Source organism: Rhinolophus sinicus, linkage group LG05 (assembly GCF_036562045.2).
Source record: "Rhinolophus sinicus isolate RSC01 linkage group LG05, ASM3656204v1, whole genome shotgun sequence".
NCBI lineage: Eukaryota > Metazoa > Chordata > Mammalia > Chiroptera > Rhinolophidae > Rhinolophus > Rhinolophus sinicus.
The window spans coordinates 159,305,880-159,323,977 of NC_133755.1; the positions used below are offsets into that span (position 1 = coordinate 159,305,880).

At 37.6% G+C, this 18,098-nt stretch overlaps 1 protein-coding gene across 8 annotated transcripts in view; it reads right to left on the reverse strand.

The window, feature by feature from the left end:
* Positions 1 to 7,636: 7,636 nt before the first annotated feature.
* The window catches only part of MAP7 (microtubule associated protein 7), a 154,079-nt gene continuing 143,617 nt past the window's right edge, over positions 7,637 to 18,098 (reverse strand). For all 8 annotated transcript variants that reach the window (XM_019732717.2, XM_074333625.1, XM_019732715.2 and 5 more), the window contains 2 exons: positions 10,640 to 10,863; positions 7,637 to 8,895 (listed from right to left, as the gene is read on the reverse strand). In XM_019732717.2, coding sequence (XP_019588276.2) covers positions 8,885 to 8,895; positions 10,640 to 10,863 — 235 coding nt within the window. In that variant the 3' untranslated portion in view covers positions 7,637 to 8,884. The remainder of the gene's footprint in view (positions 8,896 to 10,639; positions 10,864 to 18,098) is intronic.

An 18,098-nucleotide genomic window follows, 5' to 3' on the forward strand; every position in this document is an offset into this window, starting at 1 on the left:
GAAGAGTACAGGCCTGTTACTTTGTAAAATGCTCTTTATTTTGGGATTCCCTGATGTTTCATCATCATTAAATTCAGGTCATGCATTTTTGGCCCTCTCAGCAGGCAAAGCTAAGGAATAAATGCATGCGTATACATACGCATACATACAGAACTCTATATCTATATCTACATATAGATACATATTAGAAACTGTACATTCACATCAATACTTTCAAATCTAATTCAACACCATTGGCTTTATTCTAGCCTTTCCTCTTTCCATATTTGTAACTATCCTGCCTGAGAATGAGAAACCTCACTCTGATTGTCTCCAAATAAATTTACTTATTTGTCCGTTTTTCTGTGTTCAATCAAAATAAGATGCAGCCTCTGTTTTTTTCTTCTTGAGAGTTTACTTTTCAACTAAAGCAGTCATGTTGTTCATACACAGAGCACATGGATTTCCATGAAGTCATTTTGGAGATCACAACACAAATGGAGCAGTGGCTGTGTACTTGGGGACTGGAAACAGCTAAAACACATCTTAAAAACATTTGTATTACTCATATCTCCATATAAGACTCAGAAACTTTCCTCAGCACATAAAAACCTGACTATGCAAACGTTTTACACACGATTTTTCCGTTTCTGTTTAAAATAAGAGGAAGACTGTGTTAGCTATTATGTCATTTTCATTTTCTGATCTGGAGCTAAAAATTTTAGCTTTTCCATCTCGAGCTAAAAATCAGTTGCTAGATCACCCTTTAAAGACCATGAGCTGACAGCTACAGGGAAACAACAAAAGGTTTTGAGCACGGTCCATGCATGAGATGAGAAGAGTATGATCAGAATACAAATGAGGATGATGAGGGTAAGCATTGAAAGGTATACTTAGAGGTAACATATTTCAAAAAAAGTGGAGAGCATTCAGCTATAAAAAGTGGACATAAGCCAACACACATTGTTGGTACCCAGGCACCATTATTCAGGCACCCAGATTTTTGATGATCTTCCACTGATATGATAGAGGACTCCAGGTAGCAAAAGGTAGGTAACAGGAAAACCAGAATCAGAAAAACTTCCTGGCAGAGCTGTGGGCATGGGGTTGGATCTTTCTCAGATCTTGAGGATGAGTGGGGACTGGTCATCCACACTCCCACCATCAGCAAACTCGAGGCTCAGAGGCAAGGCACCATCCTGTTGCTTTCCTCTCGGATTGGCCTGTGTGACATTCACATTGAATGAATCTTCAAAGTGACAAGGTAACTGTGGCTGAACTTTCCATTTTCGGAGGCAAAAGGTGATTCAACAGTGGTGTGAAGCTGCAAGGGCAGCAGAGAAACGAATAGAAACAGGTTAGAGAAAATTTCCTAACAGTGAAAGTTGGAGACCGGATGTGAAAAGGAAAATAAAAAAAGAAAGAATATGTGATGTTTTAAGCTTGAATGACTGGAATGCTGGGGGGATAAAAGATAGGAAAGTCAGAAGGTAGAGCTGATTTGGGGGAGGAAATGGCAAGGTTAATTTTAGACAGGTTGAGTGTGAAGTGCTGGCAGAATGCACAAGTTGTGTCATCCAACAGGCAGATGGACCAATAGCACAACCTTAGCGGGGAGGTCGGGGCTGGAAATTCAGATTTGTGATTCATCGGCACTAGAGTAGGAAATGAATGTGGGTAAGATTGCTATTTGTGGCATTTTCAGGGAAAGAGAAAATGGTTAAGGGCAAAATCATATTGGGTGGGGCGGGATGCTAGAAAGAGGATGATTCAGTGAAGAGGAAAAAGCTGGGGCTGGGGAGGACCAGCACAGCATCAGGGCCACACAGGAGCTGTGGAGGATACTGTGCACCGACATGCTCAACATCCAGTCCATCCGAGTCTAGAATGTCTTTTGTACTGTAGAGGCTGGAAGGCTGAAAACTACATTTCCCAGGTTTCCTTGCAGCTAGAGTCTGATGGGATTTAGGTTCTGAGAATCAGGTATATTTGAGTGAGACTTGAAAGGTGCAGATTGAGCTTCTGCTGTTCTGCTGGCAAGTAAGGTCATGGAATTGTTGATTGTTTTCTTCTTTCTTACTTCCTTCCCTCTGCTTTTCCCTTGTTTTTGCCACAGTGTTCAGCATTCAGTGACTAGCTTCATGAGGGACAAGGGACAAATGTCAGGGAATCCATGTTTTGCTTGTGTAGCTGGAGCAGAAGATTCAGTTGTGAGGGTTTGCTGATTTCTGGATCACGGCTAAGGCAGTATGTTCCTGAAATCAGTGGTTCCTGGGGCACATTACTGATTCTTCAGCTTCCTGATGTGGGGTAACAGCTCTCCTCGTGGGTCATGTCTGCTGTGATGTGGGAGTCACTCCTGAAGGCACAGAAATGTGCTCCTCCCGTCCTTCCAACAATTTTAAGAGAATTTAAATTCCCTTCTGCTGAAAATACTGTGGTGGTTTCTGTTTTCTGCAACTCAACTCTGACTGATACAAAATCCAATACAGAAATGATATTCAAGAATAAAGGTCTAATGAATCATTCAAGAGCTGCCAAAAAATTAAGGTGAGAATTTCATTCATTCATTCATTCATTCATTCAGCCGCTCATTCATTAAAACAATTATCATCACTAAGTCCCTAGTGTGTACCAGGTCCCATGCTGAACATCTGGAAACACTGTACAAAGATGAATAAAACATAGTCTTTCCCCTCAAGGATTTAGTCTAGTTGGGAAGAGGACAATGAATACGAAAGCAATGAATTGTAGTAAGCACACTGACGGACATGTGTTCAGGGAACCAGTATGAGGAAAAGAGGAAGGGTCCCGAACCCAGAATGGGACTTTGAGGAAAGCATGCTTCTTGAAGGAACAGAAGCAGAGTACTGAAGGATGAGTAGTTTTAGGTAGCTAATAAACACTGAATACTTACTATGGGTTAAGCATGGTGCTAAGATCTTTATATTCCAGATCTCATTTAATCCTCCAAACAATCATATGAGGTAGGAAGTATTCTCACCATTGTACAAATGAGGAAACTGAGGTTGAGATCTGACTCCAAGTTATCTGAAGGACATTTCGTCAGGTCCCTCTATGCAGAGGGAACAGCATGAGCAACAGCGAGGGTGAGAAACATATTGTTTGCTCTAGCCAACACCTGAAGCAGCACTTATTTCATTAGCAATTCACATTTCCATACCACTTCGGCTTGGTCCCTGTAAAAATATCTGAAAAAAAACGCATCCCTTCCTGACTAGCAATTTGTATAAGTAGCGACAGCAATTTGTTTCCCCTTAAAGTTCTTGATACTTTTCTGAGTGTAGCACCTTGTTAGAAAGGTTGTCTATGAGACTTTTTAATTTTTTTGGCGATTCTTTCAGAAAATGTGACAAACTCAATACTCTGTCTCTGAAGTTGGCAGAAGCAGCAGAGTCAGTGCTATTGGGATGAGTAGTGGTCACATCCTGAGAGACTTCAAGGACTGTGAAGAGGAGGGTATTTTTTAAATGTAGCAATCTCAATAAAAAGAATCTGGGACATCAGTATGCAGGTGAGAAAACAGAATTCAACAGGTGGGAACCACTAGCCTGAACATAAAAAATAAATGGTGAAAATGCTTGGCTGATCACAGATGATCACAGGCCTATATCCACCCAGCAGTTAAAGTACGTTCACTATTGTTCATTTATATCTGGTAAGCACTGAATTATGCTGAAAACATTTTTCACTGGTGCAGACATGTGACACAACCAGAATGAGAACACTAGAGTGAGTTTTCCAAGTTAAATTTATTCATTTATTCAAGAACAAGAGCTGTGTTCTTGCTTTTTAGGGGATAAAATGTTCCTTGTTTTGTAAAATTATGCTAACAGACCTTAGCATAAATTCGGGTCTTGTGTCCCTGGAAACAGATCCTATAGCAAGGATTTGAGTATAAGCATTTGATGTGGGTGGTGAAGGGAACTCCTCTCAGGGAATGGAGAAATGAGACAATGAGAAAGGCAACAAAAATGGTGTGTTATCAAGCCAGCTATCACAGGGACAGGAGCTTCATCCAGTGAGGAAAAGGTATCTACTGTGCCCCTACCCAGAGTTTCCTCAGATATGTCATTGTAGGTGTATGGCCTGAGGGAATGGGCCACTGAGAGTGGCCTTGAAATTAGTTTTATTTTAATTGTTCTTGCATTGGCAAAATAATGTCAGTCATTGATGTTGGTTCCCTACTTACCTTTTCCATCCCTTCCTCAATTAAATCCAAACATCTGGAAGTCTGGAACATTGACATTCCAGCCAGAGGTTGTGTCAGTTGACCACATCAATGACAGCATAGGGCAGGTGCAGCTCAGAGTGAAGAGACAAATTCCTGTCAGCCATTCTGGGGGGAAGGATGACTCCAGAATGAGGAACAGAACATACCAAGGAATGCCCCTCCTGGCCCTCAAATCCAACAAGGGCCTCCCAATTCTTGCCTAATCTATCTCTTCTCTGACATCTTTTGGGAAGACAATTCAATTTAGAAAGAAAAAGGAATCGTTTGATACAGTCTGAACATGATTCACTTAATTCTCCTCTCAACAACTGCTGGAAGCATGGTTCTGAGGGTTGGCAAATGTTAACAGAAGCTTCTGGTGAAACATTTAATCGTCCCTGGCTTTGTAGCCAATGAGATAGTTCTAATTGTGTCAAAGGATGTCGAGAAGTGCCATCAAATATATAAAAATATAAACTAACTATAAATTCTTTTTAGAAAGCACATTTTTGAAGGGGTGCAGGAAGGAGAAGTGATTATGAATTTAAATGTAGAATAACACTCAAAAATGATTAGAAATTCTAAATTTGTTCTAGAGAAATGAGTTCACATTTGTTTAGCTTGCTCAGTATAATACCTAGAATGGGTAACTTAAAAAAAAAAAAAAATGTGGCACTTAAGGCCACTGTTGAGGAAAAGCAATTAAGTTCCCATCTCCCGAGCAGTGTCCTGCTGGCCTTGCCAGAGGCCCTGTCTACCAAACATACCTCAAACTAAAGATAAAAAAAAAGTTTTTAACATTTATTGAACAATTGCTATGTTAGAAACTTACATTTACTTTCATTTAATTCAACCTTAATAACTACTATGACAACCCAGAGATGGGCAGTTTTCTCCCCTGTACAGATGAAATAATCCAGACCTGGAGAACACAGGTAACTTACTGAACCTCAGATGGCTGGCTCATCAGTGGCAGACCTGGTATTCAAACCTGAGTCTAACCAACACCAGACGCCGGCTCTTAACTATTCTCTTACTGTTTGCAACATTAGCCCCGTCTTTTAACCCTCTTGCTTTAGTCTTAATGCAAGGTATTGAGACCCATAGTAATTCAAAAGTGATTATCAGGCCTAACATTCTATTAGTGTACATTTTTAAATAGCAATTTAAATTTTTTCTTTTGAACTTTACCAATCTTGGCAATAATTACTAAATTTACTTTTAACCTCTAAAGTTGCAATCAAACCAACCAATATAAAAACCCATAGTCACCAAGGAAATAATTACTACCAAATCTTCTATTTCTAACAGATTTAAAATTGCTCCTGCTGTTCACATGCATGTCATTTTCCATTTCTCAGCCTTTAGAGCTCCTTCCCCAAAGAAATGCCAAAGGATGTGAGAAAATGACAGCCTAGATAGAGCATTTCTGAGAGGGCTTATGTGTTTGATGAATAAAAACAGCATGGGGGCCGGGGGGAGGCATGATGTTTCTAGGCAGTAAGTTCCTTTTAAAAAATTGTTTTTTGTGACGTGATCCAATAATTATTTTATCATGCCTTTTAATGTTCTATGCACAAAATAAATGGCCAATAGTCTAATACTTTCCATCAGTTAAAAAAAATGCAAAGGATGAGAATTTATTGGTGCCTGTTCAATGTACAATTTACTTTAAAATGCTTTAATGTAAACTTTGTGTGCATGTGTAATTGAACTTTAATCTTACCCTAGAAGTAAGTCAGATAGCATTTAACCCAATCTGATAGCCACCCAATCTGGTAGCTAGGTAGGTGCTTTAAATACTGTCACCTAAATCTACACCAGTGTTAATCAGCATAAGGGATGTTAGTAATTTTTCATTACTGAATGGAGCTTTAAAGGTTAAGTGGTTGCCTAGAAAGATTTTGAGAGACAAAAATGCATGAAATATACAATATGTTAGATCCTCCAATCTCATGACTTTTGATGTTCCTCAGTCTAAACTCCATCTGCCCGTGTCACCTTCCCCTGAAGCCCACTCATTTAATACTGTTGCCTGATCCAACCGGGTTACGTAGTCCTGCCTTCAAATTATCACTGCTTCGGCTTCACTGTGAATCCCTCAGTCAAGGTGTTTGTAAGATTATGAGCAAAAAGTCTTCCCAAGCTTTCCAAGGCCCTGCTTGCTAATATAAATTTGTTCATGTGAGAGAACTCTGTTTTAGATTTACTTTTAATATGCCACCAGGTAGTGAGGTTATGCAGCAGATATATACTGGGGGTGCTAAAAGAATGTACACAAGTGGACACTTTGGTCAACGTTGCTCAAGCAGTAGTTTGCCATAATCAGAAGTGTCTGGATGCTGATGGTAACCACTTTGAGCACCTCTTATAATTGCAGAAGTCAAACGTGACTTGTATTGAGTATTACAATTTTAATAGTTTTCCTTTCTTAAAAATGTGTATACATTTTTTTTGGCTCTCTCTCTCTCTCTCTCTGTATATAAAAACTTACCTTCTAGTAAAGGCTGGTATTTACCATGTTTCCCCGAAAATAAGACCTAACTGGAAAATAAGCCCTAGCATGATTTTTCAGGATGACATCCCCTGAACATAAGCCCTAATGTGTCTTTTGAAGCAAAAATTAATATAAGACCTGGTCTTATTTTCAGGGAAACACAGTACCAAACGAATCTGTGATTGTTGACTAAATTGGCCTAGTCTGCAATGGGATGGAAAGGAAACTAAAAGTCCACCCACTCTCATTTCACCATTAAAGGTAATATTTGATCCCTAAGCACTGCCCTTAACGCAGTGCTTACTGAAGACCGCTTTAAGACCTCTTTACCGACCTCCAAGGGCTGGACAGAAAGAAACCCAGCCATTATAAAGATCAAGGTCATCCTTTGGCAGTGACATTCTTAAAAGAGTTAAAAATTTTATACTTCTAATTAGAACTTGATTACTTATGTTTGCTAATAATTGTTCAAGTTAAACATCATAAATAAAAAAGGGAAATTTAGCCAAAATAGACCCATTGCTCTAATTTTAAATAAATCTAGACTACATGACTGCTCAAGAGGAAGCTGGAAATAGATAATTGAGGTCAAATGAAGGGCAATTTGGAAAACTCAAAATCAACCTGAGTGAAATTATAACATGAGAAACCTAAAAGTAAAACTATGTCAAACACATTTGGTGTTTCATGCTAGGTCGATTTAAACAAATAAAACAACTTTGTTCAACAGACATTTTTTAATATGATTATGTGTACATGGACAAATGGGTATAGGGAAAACCCCCAAATTAATGTTTTCACAAATTACAGCTGTTACTAAAAATGATATGCTTGGATTTTAAGGAAATGGTCCAATAAATGAGTAGTCTCTCATTCAATCTAGTAGATTAACCAATTTCTTTTTTAATAAAACCAATACACTATAGTGGTGGAAGTTTACCTTTTTTAATACTCCACAGAAAAACATGTGTTCCCTCTCTTTCAATATTTAGCTATTCATAGCCTCTAAAATGATAAAATAAAATGGAATTTATATTAGTAAATGAAAGTGCAAGTTTGTACAGCTAAGCTCAGCAGCAAACGTGAAGAAGAATGAAAAGTGAAAGCTGATGGATGCCACACAGAACGAGGACATTCGTGAAGGTATCCTGCCTGCAGTGTCCTATGTGCCAAACACAGTCAACATTCCATCATTTTTTCATTGCTCTTAAACGAGCAAAACCAGATTCTTTTTTTATTTAAAGAAATATTAAATCTTTACCCCCCACCCCCACCCCACATAATTTGTGATCAGGTAAGGCAAAGATAAGTCCCACCAGCACTGGGGACAGCAGCAATACACAGACTTCAGAAATAGCCCTGAATCATCAGTAACATTCTCTCATGGGAACATAAGGAATGGATCTAATAAATCAAATCTGCAATGTTGTCACATTATTCTAATTTATTTGATTAGTTTATCTGGAAAAACTTTATAAATACATTATTTAAGAGGACAGTAAATTATTTTCTTGTTCTGAAAAAATAATGTTTTTTTCCCACATTTAAAAATTGCTTAGTACGCTTTTGGAAAAGGATATGCAAGAAGAATGTGACAGCTGGGTTTCCATGTACAAGTTGCCTTTACAAGAACCTGGTAATCTGCCTATAATTTGCCTCTACAAATAGAGCTCTTTGCAATATTATTTAAACAAACAGGCTTAATTTAAACACCTTTCTTATTCATTGTACTTGTAGAGCAAAGAGGTACTTATTTTTCAAGTATTATATTGTAAAAGGTAAGTTTTTGTGCCAATTTTACCTGTTAGCTTTTAAAGACCGAGATATCTATGTGAAAAATCATGCCGGGTCAGCCCATTTCTTTTACAGCCAAATGCTCTCATCTTTTAGAGAATGCAGAAAATATTGATTTGCTAAGAAGGAGCACACTGGAAAAAGCCATTTTAAAGTATTGAAGAACAAGGAGCATTTCTTTTTCTCTATTGGCGAAAATTATTAGAAAAGCTGTCCAGTCTTTTGTACTCAGCTGGTTTTAATAAAGTCTTTTCAAAATGATGGTCAAGAGATCTTTAGAAAACTGGAGGAGAGGGGATGCTCCTTTACAGCATGGAAGGAATTCCATTAATTGTAGAAATTCCTATTAAATGTCTGCTTTGGTTCTTCAGGAGAAATGCTCATACAACTTCTGTATTAGGAGAGAGAAAAAAGAATAGATTAATATGATATTTATGTAAAATCTTATTTAAAGAATACTACAGTAATATCTTACATTTCTAAAACTTAACCATACTTTTAAGAATAGGCAATTTTATCAGGGTCCATGATCTTATATTTAAGTGAATTCTGCTACTAATTGGAAAACTTCAAACTCCTTTACTTCATGTCCTTTACTTCAAACTCTCTTATTTACTGTTTTACATAGATTGTACTTTTCTTTGAGGGTAGGGACTTACATTTGTCCTTATATCCTCAGTACCTGATGCTTCAGTCTCCAAACTCGTTTGGAAATTAAATAAATGTTTGTCGATAAATAGTCATGACCCCAAAAGAACGTTTATGCCACTTAAAATCACAGACATTGGACTCTGTTCCTAGAGAAGGTATAGAAGGGTGGACACAGTGGGAATGGAATGACAGATAAGTCAAAAGATGATCAAAGGCCTGTCAAGTGAAGCAGAAAGTCACTCGGACGTTCCTTCCTTCTGTGAATCTGTAACATGACAAAGTAAGAAGTTGCTCCGGGACTATGTCCACCAACATGAAAGTAATCAGATTGTTCCCAAAGGCTTAAGAATCAAAATGTCAGACCTGGGATGGATTTACAGAATCCTTTTACAGTCTAAAAATGTGGATCACTAAAGTGAAATTATACTCCCAATGTCAGTACAGTAGAGAAGAAAAACTGACTAGCTTCATTTGGATAGGTGGTTCAACATTGGCTTTTTCAACCAGTTAAAGTGGACAATACTTGTTACAAGTTCACAGATGGAATCTAAAAGATAAAACAATTTGATCACAAATTGAACATGGCCAGCTCAGTTCCTAATAGTATAAAGAGATGCTGGCTAGTACATGAAAAAGATCTGCTGGGAAGGGAAGTTGATAGAATTCAAAGAGATTTGAAAAGAGATGGAGTTGGGCTTATCCCACTTATTCTTGAGTTGATGGGACTGTGCTATGCCCAGTAAGCTGGTAATTTTTGATGCTGCTCTTTATTTCTTTGGGTTCTGTAAAGCTGTTGCTCTCCTTGTACAAAGACTTCAGGTCAAGTGTGAGGCCTAGAGATAGGGTAGAAGAGAGTCACTGGCATTTCAACAAGAGCTAGTCACTCAACAAGGAATGGAAGACCCTTGGGCTCAGTGTGCTCCTAATTCAGAATATGGGTCCCATTACCTAAATCGTAACTACCTTATTACATGTAAAAAGAACAATAGTATGTTATCCAGGTTGCTAAACCCAAACGAGAGAAAAATGGTGGGAGAACATGATGGCAGACTTCAAACATCTAAGGAGCTGAGAAAGATAGACTAACAATCAAACAAACCTTTTCTACAGTGGGACTAGACCCTGTGGTCCCTAACTTATGGTGAGGCATTAAGTGCTTGTCTTGGTATGAAGCATATTCTGACAGTGAATGCTGCTGGGCAGTGAGTGCCGCTCCGTGAGGAGAGGCTCATGGACACTCAATAGTGCAGCACCCAATAGGTGCTGCAGACTGAATTTCTACACTGAGTGGGAGAACAGGAGGGGCCCTAGAAGTTGCCCAATCCAACTCAAAATTCAATTTTTATGATCCTGGCACAATCTTCTTCATGTGGCTTATTGGTCCCTTGTAGGACAAACTGCGCCACAGTCACACTGAAGGTTCATTGTCTCTTGGGTGTCACATATTTCTGATGATTACTGAAGGGAGTTTGACGCAAGCTTACCTGCTGTCTGTTGTGTTTGGACACCATCTACCTGTGGCAGGGGCCCAAGGGTCCCTTCATCATCAAAGGCCAAAATTGGGTTCAAAGGAATTTCTGGGCTCTCACTGTTGGTGACATCTAATCTGGATGGTTTAGATCCAATGGGTAAGTTTATAATTTCTTCAAAATTTTCATTCTGAAGAGATACTCCATTTTCATTTGGTTGTTTTTCCAAATTGGGAGTACTGGGGAATTTTAAAAATAAAAAATTAAAATGAATTAGTATTAAAACTGGAAAACATAACTTTAGGACAACCAAGAATTGTTTTATAATAAATAATTATACAACTTTCCAATCAAAATATTAGACTGACTGACCACATCATTACTAACAAAAATGGTGAATTCTGATATATTTGTATTTTAAATTCATACTTTTTATAAATATCCATTATTTTGATATAAAATTCATTAAATGGTACAATTTATCCAGTAGAATAGACCATCATCATCATCACACATATTTAACAATTTCTACTGCAGGCATTTCTACATTCCTTTGATAAAGAAAAGCCATTACTTCAAAGATGAGGGGCTTACAGTTCAGGGGGAAGGGGATGATTTGCTCTAAGTCACACAATTACTGACAGTCCAGACTGCATACATGATCTTTTGATCTCTGGTCCTGTGCTCTTCTCATTTTGCCATTTTGTACACTCCCTGGCTATTCAAATTCTAGCCCTTCTTGGATATCACCGACTTCCCAAAACACATGCAGAATTTTATAGGTAAATTGTTTAAGATCAACCTTCTTATCTTTGTCCCTTAAATCTTCCTTTGACCTCACTTTGATTCTCACTGATTAATTCATGTTGAATATCTTGGATTTATTTTTTAGGTAGTACATTTAACTGGCATCAAATCCTTATTTTTCTACCTACGGTTTGTCTTAGATTTTTCATTCTCTTCATAAGCGCTGTAGCCAAATTGGTAGTCCTTTATGTTATATCCTGATCATTAAGCTTTACAATGCAGCAAAACAATGTCTGTCTACCAAACGAATGCTAGATTAATTTTATCACTCACTTTATCTGATTGCAGCCATAAACATTATTTACAAGCTTCATAATTTGTTCAGTGCTCAACTCACATATCACAAATGACCGTATTTGACAAAATTCTAGAGTTAAAATTGCCAAATGGAAAATGAAAAAGACAAAATATAAAACAAAAATTGTGAAAGTTTTAACTTCTAATACACACTGATCATAAATTGAATCTTTAGCTACAGAAAGAGGTCTATGGAAAGAGACAGGCCAGAGATCAGAAAATCAGGTCTCTAGTGTCAGCAATGCCAAATGCTTGAACTTCAGCAAGTCAGTTCCTCTTTTTCCATCTTCTTCCAAATGATAAAATAAAGCTAACGTACATCCAATTTTTCTATTGCTTTGTTTTTGAGCAATCTGCTTCCCTCCCCGCCCCCCCCCCCGCACCACATTACGGAAATATTTACTGTCCCTAAACAACGAGAAGTACTGATTTTGTGGAACACATTTTATAGCATTTCTGATTTGAATATTTTGAGGCATTTTTGTTAAGTATGAAACCTTCTCTTCTAGGAAAAAATAAAGAAGCCTGTCCTAAGTATCTCACAAAGCATTGCAAGGTACATTAAAAGTATTATTTCTAAAAGTGCTGTGAAAAAAAAAAAAACAAATGTAAAAACATTATACTGATTCTGATTATGAAGGTGCTTTTCTGCTGTTTCCCCGAGGCGGGGAGAGGAGGCTTGGCATCACAGTAGTCTGCATGAGCACACACGCGCACACGCGTTAACACCTGCCCTTCCGAGTCCTTGAGCCACCCCACCTGTCCTCCTGTTTTTTCCCCAACACCAATGGGCTTTCTGTAACCAGAGGAACAGTCATGGTTCTCCTCCCAACGAAATTTTAAGAAGTTTTGGCAAAAGATCAAGAAGAGGAATACATCTCCAAAACCCTCATTCCTTGGCCACCTCAACTCTCATCACCTTGCAGGTTGCATGTGCTAACAAGTCATAATGGCAACGCCAACCCCAGATTTGAGTCAACGGCTGACTTCATTTTCCTTTCTCACTCCTACCTGGCTACCCCACCCATTTTTACTTGTTAGCAATTAGAGGAATAATCGTGCCGTATGTTTTGGGTAACCAATTATTAAATGTTCTGAGGACACTGTGAACAGCAGAAAACACACAACTGAATCTGAAATCTCTGGGGTCAGGGATTATGGGTCCATGTGCCTTCTCAGAATAAGAGCACCAGCTTTTGATTTCCCTGTCTTTGGCTACACTCAGGAGGTTGAAGCTGGGTGCAAGACTCTTGAAGATGTGTACTTCACTTGGTCAGTACAAAATACATCCAGGGAAGGGGCCAGGACAATGGTGGGAATCTGATGGTCCATTCCGCTTATCATAGCCAAAACCTTATTTTTTCTTAATGTTTATTATCATGTTATAACAAGTAACTTTAAAATCAAAAGTGATACATCTCTTTCTGCTTGCATGATAGGAGCTTGGGAATGTCACTTTTCCGTTAAGTAAAACTAAGTACAATGATAAACTAGGGTTGGGAGGAAAACCACTAAAGTCAAACACCAAAATTACTACAAACCCCTTATTTAAGAGAAAAGAAATGTTCTATTGAAGAGACAGCCTCCTAGGGCTAAGAACAAGCATAAAATATATTTTCAGGTAATAGGAGGATAAAATGACAACGGCCTGTATATCCATGAGATTTTTAGCTTCTAGAATAGAGATTCTCAGCTGGGAGTAGATGCATCTGTCAGAATAACCTGAGAAATTTAAAATAATTTCCTGCCCCACCCCTGTGTTCACACATTTATCCTTTGTCTCCTGTTCCAAAGTAAGTTTCCTATTCATGAATAAACACTCCCCTCCATCTATGGGCTCTTCTCTCTAAAAATACTTGCTCAAGAACCAAAAATAGCCTCTGCAAATAAGGGTCACCCTTGCTCAGGCTCATGTATTACTCTGCACCTTTAAAAGCTGGCCAGAATTTTGATAACTCTAACCTTTTTCAATTCTACCTATTGTTGTGGGGAGCCTGTCAGGGAAGGACAACAGCTTTCAGGCTATAAAAGGATTGCACAGCAAAGGCTGAGAGCCAAAGAAAACACATGGGCCAGACGTGTCACTCAAGCCCCTCAAGGTTAGGAGTAAGGTCCAGGGTGTTCCGGTGCAGAGTTTCTCTGCATCAGGAACGGCTGCTGGTCTTAGCTGCTAGAAAAGTAACATTAGGAGCACATTACCATATCTCTGGGGGTGGGTAGGGCGAAAGTAACCCACTTCACAGCACTCATTTATTTTTCCTGAAGAGAAGGCAAACCAATGTATTAGGTACTCCAGACATAAGGAAAAGTGAAACTTCTCCCAGTCTGAACTAAAGATATTCATTCTAAGGAGTGGAGTTTTCCAGTGAAAACCAACCCTGCCACAGTGCTTATAGCATTTGTCATGGTAGATTTCCAGAGTCTCACCCACATCAAGTTCTTTGGAAGGAACCCTGGGAATCTCCAATTTGTGACTTAATTCACAGTGGGCAAGCTGGAGCCATCTATATCTCTGCATTTGGTGTATAGTAGGGTATTTAATAAATATGCTGACTGATGACAAGCTGACTGTGGAATGCGTCATTAAACATAATGCACTGAGCTGAAAAGCAATGGCTTTGGCAAGTGATTTCAAGGTCAACTTGAAACTGGGAATAGAAAAGAACATTAATGGATATAATTTATTTGTAATTTTAAAGTCTTTAATAGGATTTAAGATGCAAAACTGTTTAAAAACTTGAGTCCCCACTGAATTAGAGGAAATGTTTATTCATGAATAGGAAACCGTCTTAGGGAAGGATATCAAAGGTAGGTAAGCAGCGGGTCCTTCTCTAGACGGAAGAGTATGAGTGGCAGAGAGCCTCAGGGATCAGTGCTAAGACTAATTTAATAATAATCTGGAAGGTATGAGGATGAAAAATTTAAGTATGCAGATAACATTTATTCTAGGCAACACAATTCATAAGAATTCCTTGAGAAAAATCATTAAATGTAGGCAAGGTAAAAGCAGTGGGTTTAAAGAACTCTAAGCAGAATCACCCTTAAAAGATGGAGAGCTATTACTCACAGTGGAGGTAACAGATCTTAGGATCACTGTAAACTGTTTTCTTATGTTTTGATGGTTAAAAAAAAAAGGCCAATAAAATGTGAGGTATAAGAAGATGGGATACCAGATACAACACAGAAGCATTTTTCTATAATATCACACTGTAGCTATATCCAGTGGACTGTATGTCTTTTGGACACTGCACTTTAGAAGAATAAAGATAAATAACATCTAACATTTGTATGGTATAACACAGTTTTTAGACCTCCTTCACGGACACTATTTCAATGGACTCCCCAATACCTTGTGGGGAAGGTATCTCCACGTCCAAATGAGGAAACTATGTCTTACTTAAGTAGGTTAATCACAGTCTCTGAACTTTTCAGAAAAACTAGGAATCCAGCCTAGGACTTTTGGTTCTAAAGCTCTTCTCCATCAACTCCATATTCACGCTAAAGAATCTCTATAGAAATATGACAAAAATGATAAAAAAGATTGAGACGGAGCCTTTAAAGACAAAGTAAATATGTCAGTTACTGATTTTTTTTTTGCCTCTAAGCTCCAAATTCACCCCTCATTCCTGTTCTGTGAAACTGGATCTGGGCCCTTTACATAACTTTCCTTTGGCAGCTGGCACAATCTTAAGCTTTGTCATTAAAGGCTGCTAGAGACATTATAGGAACAAAGAGTTCTGCATCCCGGTATGGTGTGCTTGCTCAGCAGGCTCCTGCAGCACACCCCTGGCATTCCCAGTGCCTGGCTGCTACAGTGCACTGCGACCAGCAGCTACCCCAGGACCCTTCTAGGGCAGCTTTGTGGGAGAGTGCCTCTGGAGACACCGCCCTGTGAACAGCTTTCCTAGGCACTCCAAAGGACAGATTTCTGGAAATTCCTCTGCCATCCAGTGAGTCACAGCTATACCCTCTTCAACAAGGGCTGGAATGAAGCCCTGTGGAACATGACTCTTCCTTGGATGTGACCCAGGAGTAGTAGTTGTTCCTTATATTTGGTATTCTCGTATTCTTTAGAGTTCTCCTTACTTCTTACTAGCCAATCTCATTACTTCGATCCCAAAGCACAGTTAATTTTTCTTGATATTAAACTTCCCTATTCAAATTAATCTGTGGTTTCTCTCTCTGGATTGGATCCTGACTGATATAGTAAGCAAAATAGAAATATTTAATTTATAACATGAAAGCAGAAAGGGAATAGAAACAAAATCCATAAAATCATGAAAGGTATGAAAATTGTAAAAAATAATAAATAAATAAAGGCTTATTCCTAAAATCTAGTTTCTGACAAGCATGGGTCCTCAATTTGAAACTGCAAAGAAATAGCTGTAAGAGGAATAAAAGCACTTCTTTATGCACTTTCGTTGTACTTGTTACTAAAAGAGCTGATGCAAAAGTGAAAATATAGATTGTTTCAAGATTAGTCTGGATAAATTAAACAAAGATAAATTTAAAAATAAGTAAGGGAAGCAGAATTTCTTAGGCTACATTATCACAAACTTTGTGTATCACACAATGATACAAACTTAACAAGCACATTAAACATACCCTATAGGTCAGGGTCAATCAGAAATGGATAGTGTTTCTCAAACTGGGGTCCAATGATCTATATGAATTTTTACAAATGTACATTTTTACTCTGATAAAAATCTTTAAAAATCCATAGCAGAGTAGTGCAATCATCAATATGGCTGAATGTAAAAAAGCTGTTTCACCACATGATTTTCACGCTCCATTTTGCATTTTATTTTAGAGCATACTGATAAGAGGCAGTACCAGTTTACGTGAAAAGGGCTAATGACTAATGAACTAGGTTCAACTGGGTAAATAAACATTGTGTTAGTGCCAAGTAAAAAAGCCAAGTTTCATCATGGCATACTATATAAAAAAAGAGATCTGAAGTTTTAAAGCAGTTTAAATAGAGAAAAGAAATGGGTGAAATAAATCATCAGCAACTCATGACAGAACAAGCATCCCTAATGCAAAAGGGATCAATAATTGCAGAAAAATATCATTCTTCACAATAAATGACTTGTTTACTTTGGATGTTCCTGGTCTAAGAGGTACTATTTTTAACTTAAATTTGTAACTTGTTGTTTTGGCTTTACAGATAAATGAGAGCTATCAAAATTTTAAACCTAAATTTATATTTGTAAAAATAACAAAAGTAATGCTTGTGTATCTCTGGGAATCTGCTAGATTTTTCTTTTTTTCCTTAAAAGGGGAGACACACTAGAGACAAAGGATTAAATTTGTTAGGCTCATTCTTGAATTATATCCTAATTTTTATATATGATACTAACCTGGATCTGTCTGCATTGTTAGGTGATAGAATAGAAAAAGACCTGCTTATATATGTCCTAGTTGTTTGTCAGGGATCATCTTACATGTATGACAAAGGACAATTTATTACTTGGGTAAAGACGGATGACACCAGTAAGTTCAGAGTAGTACTACATAGCACAGCAGTGCTATATTTTTAAATTACAAACTGTGCTCTGTGTGTAGAGGAGGATTAAAGAAAATAGAATTTTATTATCTATATCATTTTTCATAGTACAATATGGTTCAGGTTCTTATACAATGATTAATTACTTGGTGACTTTACCACTGAAGAGAGTCAGCTAATGTATAAAACTAATTTTATTCATCAGACAGAATTATCAGTGGCTTAATAAGCCTGTTCCTTATGATAATAATGGGGTTCGCTTTGTGGTGCTTATTATTCCTTCCTAAACATCTCTGAAGTCAATAAATTGAACATAATAAATTATAGTAGGTGGGACTACTTTATTTGAAAATCATATTAACTAAAAAAATATCACTTTGTATCTTAGGTAATTATTGCAATAGATTTTTGTCAACATAACTGAAAGCTTATTAAGATCTTTCTTAGGAAAATTATTCTCTTTGGTATTACAGTGGGCAAAACGAAAAAATTCCACTGTCTCAGAAAGATGTCAATAGATATCTTATGACTCATAGACATCCTAGGATATCAATCTTAGGATGACTTATCTTTTCACTGCTGCCAATTATGTTATAAAATCTTGTGTAGTGTGTGTTTTTAGCTTGAGAAAAAAATTAATTTGAGAACCTTCAATTCTCTGATGGTAGCAAAGACTCTAGCATTAGAGACTGAAAAACTCATAAAATAATTAAGTAAATTCTGAAAATTAAAAAAGGTCACAGCTGAAATTTTTGAACATTATTACAAATGCTTCTACAAGGTCTACATGACTGGATTTTTTAGAAACAGCTATAAGTACTTCTTATTTTTCATTTTTGAGTGCTCTTATAATGCTGTCAATAT